Below are 18,628 nucleotides of genomic sequence, written 5' to 3'. Positions count from 1 at the left end.
CAAAGAGCAAGACCCCCACTATTTCTATCTGAGGCCAAGCTGTCCTGTTGCCATGTCTTCTGTCAACTTTTATCCCAACAAGATTGCCTGTTCTTCTGAGCAGAGTAGCCCAGGTGTTAATCTGATACCTTGTCATTTGTTTTATATCACCTGGAATTGGATTTTGAAACTATTGCTCATGCTGCGTATGTACTGGGATCATTTCTGGAATAATGTGCTTTTCAGTATGAGTAACAGTGTTGGAATTTGGCATCTTCTTGGGAGCAAGGGCATATCTTTTACTTTCTCTTTTTTGTGGGAGGCAGTAAAACAAAGAATAGTGTTTCCTGTCATAAACCTAAATAAATAGGATTATTCATCATAATCTATACAGAGCATCATAGGAGACGCTTGAAGGACTGAGGCACAAGGTTTTCATGTGCTTAAGGCCTTTTATATAAATGTTTTAAATAGTTAAATGCCATTTATTTTAATGCATCTCTAGTAGCATTTTATCATTCAGAGGTTTTCTATTCACTGGGTTTTTCACAAATATGAAATATTCAAAAGATTTATTTTGCTTTTCATCAGAACTTCATTTGACTTTGTAGATTTAAGTTTTCCAATGTTGATCGATAAGCAAACATCTTGAGACTGTATAGGCACAGTAAATATTTAGAAAATAATGCTGTCTATTGCAGTAGCTGTGAATTGAGAATTAAGTGATACTCATTTCATTTTGAGTGGTGGTGTTAAATTTAAGTGCCTGGGAGTTCATGAGTCCACATATTAAAATTTGTATCAGATACATGCAGTCACACAGTTTTGTATGTTACTCTGCTGTTGGAGTAACTTTCCAGAGTAAAGGTCCTCATACACTAAATAAAAGTGGTCCGTATTTCAATGTGTGGTACCTATTTCAATGGTAGTAACATTAACTGATTCTTGCCAGATGAGCACCCAGTCCCAAGCATGGTCCCTAACTTCATGGACATAAATCAGATGTTAGAAACCTCCACTTACTGTATCACTGAGACGCTTATGAGCAAGAATGACATGAAGTGTAAGAGCTGGTAATTCAATTCATTTTAAATACTCTTGATAGATATGATATAATTGTGGTTTTGGTGAGTGAAGGCAAGCTATTTGTAAGTACAGTAGGTATACTTTTGAACCTCTGTATGCTCTCCATGCTGAATGAATGTCTCTCTAGGTAACCACTAAAAGGCACATATTCTTCTTATTTTCCTCCTCCCAGTGTGATGACTCACGTTTGGAATAAAACACTAATAATTTTCTTATTGTGATTGGTTGTGTCCTTCCAGAAATCTAAGCAACAATAAGATCAAGGAGATTCGAGAAGGTACATTTGACGGAGCTTCGGGAGTGCAGGAACTGATTCTGACAGAGAATCAACTGGAATCAGTGCATGGACGAATGTTTAGAGGCCTCACAGGGCTAAAGACATTGTAAGTACAAAGACTTGTCTTTCTCTGTTCCCCTGTAAGTTGAGTGGGAGTGCTCAAGTTCAGCAATGCCTGCTAAAATAAAAAGACAACAAGCTCTAAGGCAGGGTCTTGTATCACTGTCGTGAAGTCTTCAATATATTTCTAGTCCTGGGTAGGTTTGAGATTTATCTGCTATTTCTGTGAAAAAAAGACAGATTTTCAAGGATTTCAGGAGTAACATGCTGGTGAACCTGTCATGGGTCAAATTTGGGCACATTTAATCATTTAATACTTTTACTATTTTGTTATTTCCTATGGAAACAAGGCATGTAGGAACATGTTTGCTATCTATTAGTCCATCCTCACACTCTGCCTCCACCCAAATTGGAATTGTTGGTCTGCTTTAACCAAACCTCAGAGTAGGCTAGGAGCCTAAAAGATTTTTAATATATTACAAACAGTATGAAATCACTAGCTAGAGAGAGAAGAAAGACTCAAGTTATTGCTGCCACCAAAACAGGTATAGCTGAGCAACTTTAAGGCAGGCATAACCAAACTGTTACAGGTCCTGCTGACAGAAGGTAGCTGGCCACTCACTCTGCGACAGGTGTAGTAGCCCATGAGCACAGGCATGGCTTTGGACTAGCCACAGCATGCTCTTTCTTACCCACACCACGTACCATAAAAATTATGTGTGGGTATACTATTAATGTGGTGGTGGTTGGGGAGAGTGTGAAAGACACATAGAGCCCAAATGCATAAGGAATCAGTTTGGTATTACTTTTGCGCTTTGACAACCTTGTAATTTTTTTCAGAGAGCTAACACATACATAAACTCATAGTACCTAACACTAATTTATTTTCATGTTAAAAGTTTTATTGGAAGAAGGATCACAGACAAGATTTCAAGATGGTGTCTAATCCACCCCATCCACCATCCTGAGAAGCAGTCAGGGACTAGGCTTCTGGTGAGAGCAAAGACTCATGCCAGACAATATATATGGTCTGTGTGTGAAAGATACCTCTCTTGCATAGTCATCCCTTCTGTAGAAAGCACTTGACTAGGTGGATGCTGTCAGTAAATAGACTCTAGGAATCAAAATGCAATTTAAAATCTGCAATTTATTCATTAGCAGCAAATACTTCTTATGTTGCAAAGTATCATGGCACAATTACTTCAGTCCTTACTCAAGTGTAAAAAGAAATCCAAGTTTCACTTCAAGGACTTTGGCTTGTAATGATGAATAGGGAACTTTTCTTTTGCAGTCCCTTTAACATTTTTTTCTGTGGTTACAGCCATCTGTTATTTAATTTAATGTATGCACTTTACTAAGGGATTTGACAATACTGTCCATAGATACTATATTAATTTTTATATTGTAAAGCAGCCTGCGGCAGTGCTCCTAAACAAAATTCAGCATTTTTTAATAAAAAGATGCTTAACATTCAAGCTATCCTGCTGCCCTGACCTACATTTCCCCCTAGCTGATAAAGCAGTCTAAATATACACAGCATGATATGAGAATCTGTAAGTATAAGTTTTCCTTCAGGAAGGGCACACAGTGCACGGTGAACCATGATACAAAACCAAAGGTATCCCTTTTGCTTAAGGGACATATATTTCTATCCATTCATTGACTTTCTTTGATCATTCAAATTGTGGTCTTTTACAAAGAGGCCACGTTGAACAGGGTCATGGTCTGGTTTTTAAAGGACTGTATGTTTCCTGAAATGTAATAGATTGCTGGGCAAGATATATTGGCATCCAAATTCGGTCATCCCATCTTGCAGTGCTACTGCCTGATACTTTACATACAGATTGAGAAAATGTTTCCTACTGCTACTAAGCCACTAAGGGCCTTACTTCTCTTATTTACTACCCCATTCATTTCAGAGCTTATGGTCTTGACCTGGCTTTCAGACAGCTTAGTACTCCACGTGTAAGGTGTGTGTCTGTGTCCTGTGACTCTTTCTGGCACAGTTTCACCCCAGTTGCAATAGTAAAACTGTTGAGACCGTAGTGCCTGTGATGGTAACTGTACATAGAGAATGGTAATCCAAAAGCAATGTAATGTTCAGGTCTTAAACACTGAGTGTTTGTGATTACACTGTGAATTTCTTCCTAGCCATATCTAATCTCTTTGGTGTTTTTCAAGTATCTATTGATGTAGCATCTAAACGCCCAACTGGCAGGTACCAACCTGGGATTTAAATCTAGTCTTCTAAGGGAGTCTGAATTTTCATTCTTCACTGCATGAATTTGATACCAAGGAATTAACCCTCCTCAATTTGGAGGATCAGTTTACTGGAACAGCAGCATGAGCTGCATATATTTTGTGGGTTTTTTTGGTGGTACACTTTAATTACTGAATAATTTCTCACCTGAGTAGGAATATCACAACTGTGAGTGATGTTTACAGACCCAGATGTTGATTGACATGCAGTGTAACAAATACTCATGAGCCTTTTTTGCTATGGAGTGAAACAAGATACTACAGTCTTTCAGATTAATTGGGCTTTATCGTCGAGTTCATTGTTACCATAACAACTCAGAGAGATGTATCTTCCAAAACACAGCACTGATTCATCTGGTACAAGCACTGAGCAAAGACCATTTTATACGATGGTTATTGCTTTCTGTCTTGTCAATTAATGGTTATAACGACATTTCAGAGCTTGTGTTAGGTCTGGAAATCTTTCCTAAGCTATTCCTTGATTTCTGCTGAGGATGCTGTTTCCTTCCATACTTTTGCAGTGTGGATTACAAAAAACCATCCATGATAGGAGCAGAAGTAATGCTGCTAGTATTGTTATTGTCACACGTTTCTGGCAGTCTTTCTCAATTGAAGTCTGAAATACATCTTCACTTACTCTCAGGTATTTACTAAATTAAGACTTTAGTTATTATTTCAAGTTTGCCACTAGTCATAGTTTTAATTGCATACTACTTTCAGATGTGGAGCTCCCATCAGCCTCTAATGTTGTGTGGAAGAAATGCGTTTTAAATTCATGAGACAATGTTTACATGAATCTAGCCCTCCTGTAGCTGTGTTGTACTTCAGCAATCAATACAAATAGAGTACAGTGCTTGCCAAAGCACCTGGTGATGCCCTAGATAAAGGACCTCCTATCCTGAAATTATACCCCCTCCACTAGTTCCTAATTCCAATTCCCTGTTTTAATCCTTGCAGGATGCTGAGGAGCAACTCTATCAGCTGTATAAACAATGACACCTTTGCTGGACTGAGCTCAGTAAGGCTTCTTTCTCTGTATGACAATCACATCAGCACTATCACCCCTGGAGCCTTCAGCACATTAGTCTCTTTGTCTACAATGTAAGTTATCTTTTTATGGTATGAACATGTCATGATGCTGTTATTCCATGCTTTGCTTTTAAGAAGACAACGTTTGAGTTTCAAAATCAAACTACTTATTGTTCATATACGAAAAACCTCATTTAGGGAAAGAAAACCCCATCCTACTGAAATCACAGCTTTGGAGGAGTCAAGGTATGATTTAGAAAAACATTTGAATTGCTTCAGCTGGAGTGGCTGAAAAAACTTTGAGGTTGCCAGCCTCAGGCAGGATGACTGTATGTTTTGCCATGTCATAGTCTAGTGCAGTGCACAGTAGAAGTTCATATAAAACAATCTCGGCAGATTCAGAAGTGCATAGCTTATCATACACTTTAGCTCCCTGAAGCTGCTTTAATTTCAGTAGAGTCTAATTTTGTAAGAACAGCTTTCTTAGGTTTCAGTTAAATTAGTTAAATATCAGAAGAAACCTACTAGCTAATGCTTAGATTTTCAGAAGAGCATAAAAGGGCAAAATACTCAGGTCTTACCAAATGTGAATTTGAAAATCCCAACCTAAGCTTTTATGATAATTCTCTTATATTTCTCAGTCCTCCTTTGAAGTATTTCCCTTGCTTCTTAAATATGTTTACGTGCTTTTTGTAATAAAAGTACAGACTGATAAATAGGGAAAGTCTGCTCTTTGTTTCCAGCTGTGAATGGTGACCCTGATGTTACTGTTAATGGAAGTTGTCTGCTTAATTCCCTTCACAGTGCCCTGAAAATACATGCTAATTGTCCAGTCAAAATAAACTATTGGTGCTACTGCATTTCAGGTTTTGAAAGCATTCTCCATCATGTTTGGGGGCAGAATGAAGTGTTGAATCTCAGCTGTTTTGTTGCTCAGACTTTCGTTTTGCAGTTACAACTTCTCAGCAGCAAATCGGTTATCATTTTGTCATTAGCTCCATGCAGCATAAAGAACCCAGACTTTTCTTCCATTTACTTTCTGTAGTCCCAAAAGCCTCTTTGAAATTGATGGACAAAGAGAGAGAAACACAACCAGATTATTTTTATTGGCTGTTTTCAAGTCACTGGTCAGAGTGAGCAGTACTTGCTGAAAGCTTGTTCTCGCTGTGCTGCAAGCAATGCCTGCCTGCTCCTCACGCAGTTGTCCCCATGCTTCCTTCTGTGGATCCCCCAATACCTGTGACTCTCTCAAACAGTCTATAAAGTCTCTAGATCCTTTTTTGCATAGAAGGATCTTTGCCATGTTTTATTAGAAGATAGCCCATTTCTTCTTTTTTCAGCTGTGGATGGAGGTTATTACAACTTCTAGCAACAGCCATTAAAGCTGCTGCTAGTTAGAATGCGTTGTTTTGGCACTGACTTATGTTGGTCATGGCAAGTTCCTACCTGTATCTTGATGAAAAAGTTAGTTCTTTGACACATTTTCACTCTGTGCTTGATCTTCAGACAGGAGAAGGTGTGCTTTTGACTTCTTTAGGCATTGGTTTAAGGCCATAGTGATATTTCACATATAAATGCAAAATTCAGATGTGTTCATTTCCTAGCAGTACTCCGGTTTAGGTGGGTATAGTAGATGACAACACTACTGAAGATAGATACTGTGACTGCTTTTCCTGTTCAACCCGTACTTTGTGAGTTAATCGGGTATTGTAATGATTTATTTTTGCATCTATTAGTGTAAGCCAGAAATTCATACAAAGTTTAACATTTCCATTTTTATCTTGGTGTATTTACAGCACTAAAAAATATCGCTCCTTTTGTTATTACTCTTTGTGAGTCAGCCTTATTGATGTTATCAAAACAAGGGCAGCTCTGAAAATAATGCCCTGAGTAATGGTTTTCAATAGAGGCAGAACATCTATTTTGTAAGTTATTGGTAAAAGAGTAGCAGTTTTTTATTTGTTACTAGTTAAACTAGGTACACTAATTTGAAGTGTGCTTGTACTGCTGCATACAGAGTTCAGTCGTGTCTTTCAGACCTTGCACAGTCAAGTGGGCATATTTGCAAGCAGAACTGGTTTTCCATGAATTACTGTTATAATAGCTGCATGGAGCTAATGCCAGAATGATAACTGGTTCATCAGAATGACATGCAACTATTCTAGTGTAAACTTAACCTGAATTCCAGGATATATTTTCAACCTAATTTCAACAATATCCAGATGTGTTTCAGCATGTTTTTCTAACAGGTCACTAGAATCGATTTAAATAGTTAATAGTCTATGGCTTCCTTGCATTTTTAAGAGACATTTGTAGTAGGATATGCATATTTCATTCCTCGAGGCTTCTGTTCCCCCTTGATTTTAAAAGTATGCCTATGTCCTTGAGTAAACACTTCTGAATTTAATGTTAGTACGACATCTTTGCTAAAAGCTTGATTGCTTTGTTTCTGTTTGAGTGATTAAATCACTATCTTACATGTAGAAACTCTGATTACTAGTTATGAATTTTTATAACAGTTTGTCTGCCCAACATTACTGCTTGTGATTTGAGAACTCAAATCCAGAGATTCCAAAATAAAGCTTTTGCAAATACTTGGCCTTTCCAGACTTCCAGTTGCTTTTCAAGAGAAGTAGGGAATCTTGTTCCACATGATACTTTATAGAGACCATAGATCTGACATTTTTTCCAGAAGTTGCATCACAGTCTTGCCATGGAAAGAGCATGTATGAACATGCATGTAGGCACATATATGAACTTCATACTACATTCAAGAAAAAAATCACTGCACTGCAGTTGGACGGAGGACTAAATTTAGGTGTTGCTGAAGTGGCAGGAGGACGTGTGTAATGCGTGACAAAATAAATTTGTCCTTTTTACCAAGAGTTATTTGAATTTTGAAATAGTAGATTTGTTTGTTTATTAATTGTATAAGTAACAACTTATTTCTTTGTTCCTAAGAACAGCATAATCCAAATTCTAATCCAAGGATTGAATAAATTTTAGGTCGTATGTTAACCTGTATTTGCCAAGAAGGAAATGAGGGTTTGTGGATAGTTACTGCTGCTCAGCTAGTGAGCAGTAACACATTAAATCAAAGCAACCTCTCCTCTGTAGAAAGGGGTAATTACTATTTTGATGGGAGTATTTTGTAGATTGAACATTTGAATGTTTCTGGAAGTTTTTGATATATCCCATTAAGATGCCCTCTAGATGTGCAAAATGTTCTTTATATTCAGAGCTGCTGGTTTTCCAGAAACCTGATTATATACACCTGCTGTTTGTTTCCAATTGTGGATTATTTCATTCTAAGGATTTGTGTCATGGAAGTTGTTCTGTGAATACGATCTCACTCTCTTCCATCAGCGGAACAAATGGCCTTTGAAGCATTGATTCACTTAGCGTTGGAGGTTTAAGTACTTGGTTTAAACACTCTGTTCATGCCAAAGTATGTAATATGGAAAATATACAAGGCATCCTGCATGTGGTCCCATTATGGATTAAAGAAAGTGGAAAACAATTCAGAAGGAAAGTAACTATAATTAGAGTAGTGCTTTCAGTGCTTTTCTGCACATTCTGTCTGAAAGCTCCTGTGTAACCTATTCATTTTCTCACCTTTATACAGCAAGTTAGCCTTGCCTTTGAATCCTAGTCAGCATGAAGTAGGTTGACTATGTTTATTATTGAACATTATGCTGAGTTTTTTCCTCCCTCCAGTTCTCCCACTACACAACGTACAATAGTCTGTGCTAGATCCACATGTAATTACACACCCAGAGCTCCAGGCTAGTGCAGTGATTGAAGTGTGCTTTTTTCCAAGAGAGAGCAGCTGTAAATCATGTTGTGGGTATGGAATGTTGGCCTAGAACCTATATAATTTAGGAATTGGTTTAGGTTTGTTTTCTTGCTGCCACACCTCAGCTATGCCATATGTTTTTGTCTTCAGCACTATTGTTTTCTGAAGGAATTGCTTGGCTGAAAACCTAATGTGATTTTGACTGTGTGTTTAGGTTTGTAAAAGTATGTTGCAGGTGAAGACTTACAAGGTCTTCAGCTATTACACCTGCATTTGAAGAGCCTGTTTCTTTAGGGCCTTACATTTTTTTGTCTTTAAGATATGCTATGCTTTAGAGAAATTCAGTTATCATCTTTTTTCTATACTACCAAAATAATAACTCTCGGACCTATTCACATATGATGTGAGAATTCCGTCAGTGTTAGTTTAGATACTTCATTTTCCATACAGGGGCTCTGACAGCTCATTTTTCTTTGGTGACGCAACCTCAGACTGAGGTTGTTGATTCTCCCTGTCTTTGTACATAAGATAGTCAGCCTTCTCTTTTTAGCAGAGATGTCAGCCTCTTTCCTTCATCTGAAGTTTAGCCATAAAAAAGATTACACACAAATTATGGATAGGTGTTTCAGTACAGGACTCAAGTAAAAAGTTTTTTCCCCAAGATTCTCAGCACTAATTCTAGTTAGCTTAGAAAGATGGTTGCTTAAAATATAACTGTCACCTTACACTCCTTGTTAAGAAATCAAAATGAGTAATATCTTTTCTATACTGACTGCCTATGTTACAGGTGCTCCATGTATAAATTGGTATACATCTGTGTTTTCATGGATTGACAACAGGATGGATAGGGCTTTCCTTTCTTAAGCACTGCTGACACAAGCTATGTTAAGAATCCATCCCTCTCACGGGGGCTGTCAAATGCTTGCTTTGGGTACTGCACACCACAGTGCCGCAGCTAGGCTGCAGTGGTGTTTGAAAGATATTTCAGGAGCTGTAGCAAGCTTTGATGCAAACCTCACAAGGCAGTAGAGCAGATGATTTTCACTACGGATATACTGACCTTAGGAAGGTTCTTAAGAAATGGCTCAAGTTGACAGTGCTGCTTAATATATGTATATATGTACATACAGAGTGCTATCCTTACTACTTCAGCAGGAAACCCAAATTCAGGTTGCCAATGGCTTCCACCTGGCACTGGTTTGTAAGGTCTGTAACACAGGCAAGTGGAAAGCGTGAGCGTACCGGGATAAGGAACAGTGTGCTGAGCCAGCCTGGCTGTCCACGTAGGGAGTGGTACATGTAGGTCTGTGCTAAGGGCTAGCAGTGCTAAACTTTTCCATGGCATTACCCAGAGTAAGGACACTGAAGATCATGTGCGCGTGGGTGCAGTGTGTGAGGTGAGTTTAGACTTGGGTGTAAGCTGTAGTTTGGGTTGAAATCCACTGTAAATACAGCCCTGGTAGTGATGTAAGTATGTCTAAATAATAGTTGTAGCAGTAAGTACTTTGGTTAATAAACATATATATATATATATTTTAATTACAGCCTTAGTCCAAATATAAAACCTGTATAGAATTTCCCTGATCTGTAGAACAGAGGAGGATCTCACAGAAACAGATGGCAGGAAGGAGCTTGGACTTGGAACCCATCATCTTTCTGTAGTTGTTTCAGTATTTCTTTATGTTCATGTTTGATGCAATTATGTCTTGTTCCATTTCAGTAATTTGCTGGCTAACTCCTTTAACTGTAACTGCCATTTGGCCTGGCTGGGAAAATGGTTGAGGAAGAAGAGAATTGTCAGTGGAAATCCACGCTGCTTGAAACCCTTTTTCTTAAAAGATATTCCAATCCAAGATGTAGATGTCCAGGACTTCACCTGTGATGGTAAGAAGATCCAGTTCAGTCTGGCATTTATGATAATGTTGGCACCTGTGTGAGGACCTCCCTTCCTGTGTGAAGACCACCCTTCCTATCAAGCAATACTGCATGGTAAACACTTCAGTTTAGTGATGAGGAAGACAGTCATTTAGAGCTGAAGATCATTGTTCCCTATCAAGAGTTTATTTTTGTTCTTGATTTCCAGTTTCTGAATTTCTACTACCTACACCTAAATATAAGAATGAAGTTATTATAGATAAATGTTCTGCTTTGTATAATCCTAGTATAATCCTGGCCCTTCCTTCCACTTGCTTATTCGTACACTTAGTTAACACTCCAAAGGCAGTGGGGACGGCGCTTGCTTGGAAAGTCTTTTAGTTTTGGATAATGTTCAGTTTCACCAATAACAGGTATGAATGCAGGGAAATAAAAAAACATAGATATTATTTGAAATGATTCAGTGATGCTTAATGCTTTGCTGAGTCCATACAGGTTTAAAAAAAATATCCTGACATTTCTTTCATTCTTCATGTAGTTCTTTGTCTTCTGATCAAGCAGATTTTAGAGAAAATAGTAAGGAGAAAAATTGACTGATGATTGCACTGTTAACTTGACTTGTAGGCTGTGTTAGCCTGTTAAGACCAGATATGCTGGAGCTGCAGTTAGTCATACCTCTACAGAGACCATAAGAGTGACAGAAGTTTCCTACTTAGAGTAGAAATTAATTCCTGTCCTAGTCAAGCAATCTGGCAACAGGCCCAGGTGCTTGGGCTCTCAGAACTCAAGGGACCCAAGTTTAGTCATTAAAGAATAATTTGCTTTTAGTTTGGGAGAAAAAAAAAAATCCTGGTCTACAAAATGGCATCCCATGCTTGGAAGATTTCTCTATCAGACAGCCGTGGTGAATGGAAGTTAGGTGGTGGCAGGGCGTAAAACACATTACATAAGGGTAAAATTGAATATGCTGAAGAAACAAGCCCTTTCTGTAGGTTTATGAAAGACTTTGAATTTTGTTTCCAGCCATTGAGCTCATTAAGCTCAACTGGGGAGAAAAGCCTCTACTGTAGGCTCGTCGTGTTTCTCCATCCCTCTGAATACAAATGATTCCCTACCCATACATTTATGGGTAATTTTGTTATCTTGTGGCAGGACTTCCAGTCGTCGGCTTTAATCTCCATGCTCAGGGGTACATCCAGCAGAGAGAAGAAAGAAACAGATCTGTCTCAATTAGTCCTTGCATCAGTTTAATAAAAAACAAAGGCGGCACATACTGACAGCTGGCTGCGTGCTCTTGGATTGCAGCGCTGTGTCTGTGCTGGTCAGCTCAGGCCGCCTGTTCTCACAAACAGTTGTGTGGTTCCTCTCCCTGTCGTCTAGAGAATGTGCCACTGTTTCCTTTCATATACGTTGGGATACTCTAGCATGCATTTGCCTTATGTTTTGCAAAGCCTGTTGCTTTTGGGGAAAATCAGTGCTTTAATGTTCTTAACTTCAAAGAGTTGGTTTCTTCTGCAGAAACCCTATTGTTCTTCAATTGCAAGATTTAATCTGCTGTTTATGGATCTTTTAAACTGTTTTTGGAGAAGGTGGATATTTTTATGTGTGCACAGATGGATCGCCAGCAGTTGGAAGTATGCTGCTCACTTTGTTGTTTGCCTGGTTATCCTTGTCAAAAATGATGAGGTTTTACAATTCAGATGATAAATGAAGTGCCAGGCTGGCTTTAAAAAGTAAAAATTTAACATCTAAAAGCTGAATTTTTTTAAAAAAAATCTCCCTAAAGCAGAGTAGCTAGTGAATATTATATGTCTGAATGTATTTAAGGGCAGTGTTCTGGTCAAGTTCTCCATTTCAGCTGGTACATTGGGGTTGCGGGGGGAATTTGGGATTCACATAACTGATTTTACTGTAATTTCCAAAATTACAGAGAAGTATATACTCCTTAGAAAAAAATATTTATTTAAAAATACTGCTATTCAGTTTTTGAACTGTTGTTCATGTTGCCTAAAGAACCTGTATGAAGGCAGGTTGATCCAAAGCATTGTATCTACTTTAAAATATTGTAATAGTTACCATGGATTCAGGGATGTCCCTCCTTGGTCCTTGTAAGCAGTTATCGTCAAAGTGCCTGACTTTGGGCTGTAAAGCTGACTTCCTAATACTCTCTTTCTCTCCCTCTGCAGGTAATGATGAAAGCAGCTGCTTGCTTTCACCTCCTTGTCCTTCCCAGTGTACCTGTGTGGACTCGGTGGTACGTTGCAGCAACAAAGGGCTGCGGATGTTGCCCAAAGGAATTCCCAAAGACGTGACTGAGCTGTAAGTTACCTTTTACATAGCTCCTTTCACGAGAAGTTCATGAAATTACATCATAGTGAGGCTTTGTAGGTCCTTGGGGGTTTACCTTTGACTTTAGTGACTGGTGGTTTTTGCTTTGGTGCTTTCCATATGTTTTGGCTGTTATTTTTATACTTATTTGTCCCGTGACTGAATACATTGCTCTGTAATGGGAATATCCTTGCACCCATTAATTCTGTGTGTAGGAAACAAATGTATATATTAGTATCAAATAATCCTGTAGTGCTTCTGAAAAGCCTGAGCTCACAACAGGCAGTTTGAAAGAATGATGAAAATATGTTCCTGACTTAGGCAGCTGTGAGCTAATTATCCTCTGAGGAGATTAAAGAAAAGAAAGCCAGTGGTGGAAACAAACAATGGATTTCTTTTCTCCAAACCTCATGAAATGGCTACTAAAATAACAGATAATTAGGTTAAATTGTAAAGTAAATTCATCCTAGTTGAGAACCATCTTTCTAGTTGTCTTTTCATCTACCCCTCTGACTTTATCCTGGATTTTGGTTCTTTCTGTGGAAAGAAAATACACTGGTGGAACTGCTTGGCTTAAACAGTTGGCAATAGAAATACCAAGCTCTTCCCCCTTAGGTCCTTATTCAAATCGATCCCATGTGAGTTGTTACTGAAACTTGTTACAATCTCATCAACATTTCTATGTGAAAGTAATTGGTTGAGATAGTTGATATGTTCAGTGAATTTTGTAATGAATTAAAATCTGATTCTGCTATTTTTTAGTATCTAGTATTATTTTTACTATTTAGTAACAAGGCAGCTGATGAATGAGATACACATCTTTTTACTCCCTTCACAGTGGGAGAATGAGGTTTGCTCTGTTTTTACCAGTGTTGTAGTCAAATACAAGACTGTTGCTGAATGAGTGTACTGAAAGTGTATGTGGTAACTCAAATTAACATGGAAATTTTGCATTAATGAATACATCCTTGGAACACTGTTAGCCAGGGCATGGTTAATAGTGGTTTGAATTAAAAGCCAAGTCCTGGCCTGTATTCCCTTATATATTGCCATCAGTGATAGAAAGTCTGCAAAGTGGTTTCTGCTCTGTTCTTGTTCAGGTTTCATTGCAATCAAATATGACCTGCCAACAGTAAGATATCACAGATGTTACTTTGATTTCCACTGCCACACTGAGGAATTTTCATGTTTAAATTTTACATATTGAGTTTTACTGATACTATCTGATACACTGACGACACAACTTTCACAAAAAGAGTGAAATTAATCTCACATTCTTGAAAACTGCTATATTTCTTAAGCTGTTTCCTGGCAAATGAGGCGATAGCCTGGAACTGAGCAGTTGGAGTTCACAGGAGTTTACGTGACTGTCTTCTTCAATAGGAGCCTTTTGGCTGTGCAAGCCTCTAGTTTGGCTTTCTGCTTTCAATCCAGAAATGTGTCAGAAGAATACAGTCAGCCATGGACTGGCTGGCTCTGAATATTTCATGTTCTGCAAATATAACCTTGAATCTGTCCCAGCTGTCTGAAAATTCAATCCTGATCTCGCTCTCTTCTCAACCAACGTAAACTGAGCTCCTTATTTGTATCTATACCAAAAGATAAGCTGCAGGTACTGAAGCTAAAAATTTAATGTGTGTGGAAAATGTGGCCATGATGACATAAATAATTTTTTAAAAAATCAATCTTACTTGCCTTACTTCTGTTTACAGATTGAGATAAAGATGTTGCCCATAATCTAGAAGAGACTATATCATCTAGGTCCCACGTTGCTAGTGGGACTTATATACTTAAGTATTTTTATTGTTCTGTGTTTGAGAATTGTAATTGCTGTTGTGGTAAACAGCATCTCCTGTGGAACCCCACAGGCCTCATTTAGAGGCCAGCTAAAACTTGTCAGAGAGAACCCAAGAGCTTTTGGGGCACAGGGTGAAAGAGATTTATCAATCTATTTACACTCCTCACACCAAAATACCCCCGTTTCCCTAGGGCAGTCCTAGATCCCTTGAACTGTGTCCTAAGGCTGGAGTACCTTCTTAAAGCTGTTTTGTTTCTGTGGTAGCGGCGGGTATCTGTTTAGCTCTTGAAACCAAAAGCACATACGTTAACCTGCTGCAGAAGATATCACAGCTTTTGCATGGCTAGAGAGCACCACAGCAGCCTCCGGGGCAGGCATGCCTTCACCTTTCTCACTGGTACAGCAGTTCCAGGTGCTCAGATTAAAAACCCTTCCCTTGTGTTACCGCAACCCACGCTGCCCATCTCCCCTTCCACACCCTCATGTCAGAGACCTCTGGGCAGTGTGATGGGGTCTCTGTGCTCCCACCAGGCACTCGCACAAATCCACGGTCACTAAGGACAGAGGGCGTGCCAAGGAGGGGACAAGGGCGTAAAGAGCCTCTTGTCCTGGTAGCCTGCAGCCCCCTCCCTGCGGGAGGTCTGGATGGTGATATGATGCAGGGGAGCATTTCAGTGGAATGTTTATGAATGCACCAGTCTGACATTTATAAACTTCCGTTATTGATGTGTTCATTTACAAGGCACGTTAGCTGCAGTGCTTCTTGGTAAACTGCAGTGTGTTTTCATACAACATGTTTTAAGAAAAAGAACTGCCGTGTATCTAGATAAACCAGTCTGTTACAGCTGAATATGCCCTTCTCAGAAGTTCTTCTAAATTCTTTTAGGGGTCTTAAAATAGTCCCAAAACAGGAATTCTTTCATTGTAAGAGGTATTAAATAGCAATGTGCAAAAATGAACACACCTCTTCCACAGGCACATAGGGAAAATGTTACCCTTTGCTGGGTCAAATTTCACTGTACATAAGCTCAGCAAAAAAGATCACCAGCAACATTTTATTACACGGTGGACTGAAGACATAGGCTCGCTCCTTCCAACTTTCTTCCTGAGTTTCTGGTTTGGATATGTATATAGACAAAACATGTGAAAACCATTATTTCCTTCATATTTAGAGCTTGGAATGACAGGAGACATCCCTGTGTTTGGTTTGTACCACCCCTGGGAGGAGGGATTACCTTGGCAGGGAAGGCTTCCACCTAGAATAGAACTGAAAAGATTACTAAGTCTCCTGGCTTTTTAGAGGGATGATGATGCAAGAAATTTCTATTTCCCAGCTATTCCTTCACAAAATCCCATCATCATGGTCAAGCCTTCTTGCAGCTGCTCCTTGGGAATAGGGAAATATTATGTTGTTTCTTGCAAATTCTTTTACATACTGCCTACATTTTTTTCCCACTGTTTGCTTGCTCTGAAGAGAAGCCTTGGTTTTTTTGAACATACTCAGTTTTCTAGTCCAGATGTTCAGAAGTAAAATGTTCATGCAATGAGCTAGTTTGGAACTTAGCCTCGCTGCTGCTTGGTGTTTTAGGCTTTCCTTTTCTTCTTTTTTTTTTTTTCCCAAATCTGTTTGAACTAAGTTTCTCATGCTCTTTTTCCTTTTACATATTACCTCACTGTGTGAACACTAGTGGTTTTTCTTTTTTTTCCACAAAAATATAGTCTATTTCTAATAGTCTTATCTGACAGCATCCAGCTGCTTTTATGGACCTACAGCAAATAATATTTTGCACTGGGGAAAAACATTGGAGGCAATTATGTGGACGGCGTGTGCATAAGCTATAACATAATAAGCATGGTGTATTTTAGAATAAATATATACTAATTGTGTCATCTCTAGACTCCAAATGTTGTCATGACACTGAGCTATATGATAGCACTGATGGGATTGTTAGGAAAACCTGCATCCGTACATCATTGTTAGTGATTAATTTGCTTTCCATTTATCTTAATACATATTAATATTTTCATTACTTTTGCCATTTCTCTTTCTCCCCTCACAAACCTTCTCTCTCCCGTTCGTGTTTTTTGTTCTGCATGTTAGGCTCATTTAGCCTGCAGGCTCATTCAGTACTTGGCACAAGTTTTCACAAGTGGCTGTCCTGCTTAGTGGCAGAGGGATCCCACTGAACTGTCATTTAGCTCTTTACTACCCACCTCCAGTTTGCTGCGTGTTGCTGCCTCGGCCTTAGCTTGGCACCTTTGTTCAGCTGAATCTTCAGTTGCCAAGATGATTTTGACAGTTGCTTCCCAGACATTTGCTGCCACATCTACCTGGAGGCATTTACCACCAATCTCAACCCTCCTTTGCATCTTCCAAGGCACTTGTCATTTCTTTTGACTTGTGACTAAAAATAATGGCTCGTACCTGGGCCATGCAAATTGTTGCAATAAATATGCTCTAAGCAGTTGGTTGTGATACATGTAGAATATCATAACAATTTAGTGCCATTTTTCAGTATGCCCCTATTGCTGTTGATCAAAGAGATAGCTCTGAAGTGAGATATTTGATGAAAATCATCTGCTTGACAATGCAAATGCTTTTGCTTGTCTGGCAATCTGCACTGTTTTATACACTGACCCTTAACACAGATGGAAGTGAATTTTCCTTTGATAATAAAAGAGAGAAACAATTTAGATCAAAGCTTAAGCTTACATGGTCCTGTGTCATAAAAGGTTTTACAGCCTGCTTAATTGACTGCAGAGGAAAATTCTCCCTTTGAGAGAGTGGATGGTTCTGTAGATGGATATTTTAGTTCCAGCTGAAATAGAGGGCTTAAATCTGCATTTCAAATCTGATAGGTTAGAAAAAGTAAATAGTATCAATACTATCAAATAATGTGTTAAATGACCGATAAAGTTTGAGTACCTATCGGAAAGGTGACTTTAGCACTAACAGAGACTAAAGGTAAGTTTAACTTAGGGCCTTCACCTTTCTCTCAAACACAGACGTGTTTCTGTGTGTCAGACCTGTAGGTTGTGGTCTGACATACAAATGCAGCCAAATCCAGAGTCCAAATTTGCCAAAACTTAAGAAAGTTCAAGATCCACATCTGTACGTAGAGCCGTACTTGAATTTTGTTCCTTCTCAAGAAACTGCAATTGAAGCTCTTAAAATTCATGCTTTGCGGATGTTTCATCTTTCACAGTCCAATTCTCTTCTAGACCACCATTTTTAGGAAATGCAACTTGCCTTAAAATTTTAGGATATTGGGTATCTGCAGTAAAAAGTTTAGACTATAACTTAATTTTAGAGCTGCATAACATTGTAAAGTATCATAATTTTTTTTTGTAATGTAACATTCTATATGAAATATTTAAAGAAATTAAAGGAAAGACTTTGTGCCTTTTCAGTTACTGTCTGAGAACTGATTTCTCTCTCCAGTTTCTTCTCTTAGCACAGATTGCTGCTGTGAGCTTGACTTTATGGCTGAATAGACATTTCAGTACAAAAAAGGTTCCAAGTGATCCAAATTGTTACATGATGCTTTGGCACCCTGTGATGGTTATATCACCTCCGATCCAAGTGGTTTCAGTATAAAAATAGACAAGTTGGAAAAAGAACAGCTGTCATCTTTTATGCATAGTTTTAAATTTTTTATATGTGATGTTAGTGTGTGTGGAAGGTGCTGGATGAGCCCTGGGGCTGCTGCAGGCACAGGGAGCCGAGAGCCAGCACAGTTGGTGAAGGCATGGAGCAGGGTATGGCCGTGCCCCACACTGCCAGCCACCCTGGCCAAACAGTTACCTGTCTCAGAAGCAGCCTTTCCTGGTAGGTAGTTGGTGGCATTTTATGAGAACAGAAACACATGATTTTGGTTGGTTTTTTTTTTTTTCAATTTTGGCTCTGGTAATTGCTTGTTGGTTACAAGTCATTATTGAGACTTCAGGATTCCCAGCAGCATCCATGGGTAAAAAACAATTTCCAATCTGATATTTAAACTACAGAGTCTAGAGACTACAGGAAGCAAATGAGGTTGTTTTGGATACTAGTCAGTGTGTCTATATTAAGGCAGCTGACACCCACTCTTGACTCTGTATGTATATTAATAACTTGACTCTGAGCATTAAAATTAGACATACT

At 38.7% G+C, this 18,628-nt stretch overlaps 1 protein-coding gene across 1 annotated transcript in view; it reads left to right on the top strand.

Annotated features, from left to right (window-relative positions):
• Window positions 1-18,628, top strand: part of SLIT3 (slit guidance ligand 3) — a 524,461-nt gene that overhangs the window by 411,948 nt on the left and 93,885 nt on the right. Inside the window, exons 17-20 of the mRNA XM_068417108.1 lie at window positions 1,305-1,448; window positions 4,619-4,762; window positions 10,207-10,370; window positions 12,548-12,680. Of these exons, the coding sequence (XP_068273209.1) occupies window positions 1,305-1,448; window positions 4,619-4,762; window positions 10,207-10,370; window positions 12,548-12,680 (585 nt within the window). The remainder of the gene's footprint in view (window positions 1-1,304; window positions 1,449-4,618; window positions 4,763-10,206; window positions 10,371-12,547; window positions 12,681-18,628) is intronic.

This window comes from Nyctibius grandis, chromosome 22 (genome assembly GCF_013368605.1).
Source record: "Nyctibius grandis isolate bNycGra1 chromosome 22, bNycGra1.pri, whole genome shotgun sequence".
Taxonomy (NCBI): domain Eukaryota; kingdom Metazoa; phylum Chordata; class Aves; order Nyctibiiformes; family Nyctibiidae; genus Nyctibius; species Nyctibius grandis.
The sequence above is the reverse complement of the archived record's forward strand: the minus strand, read 5'-3'. Positions and strand labels throughout refer to the sequence as shown.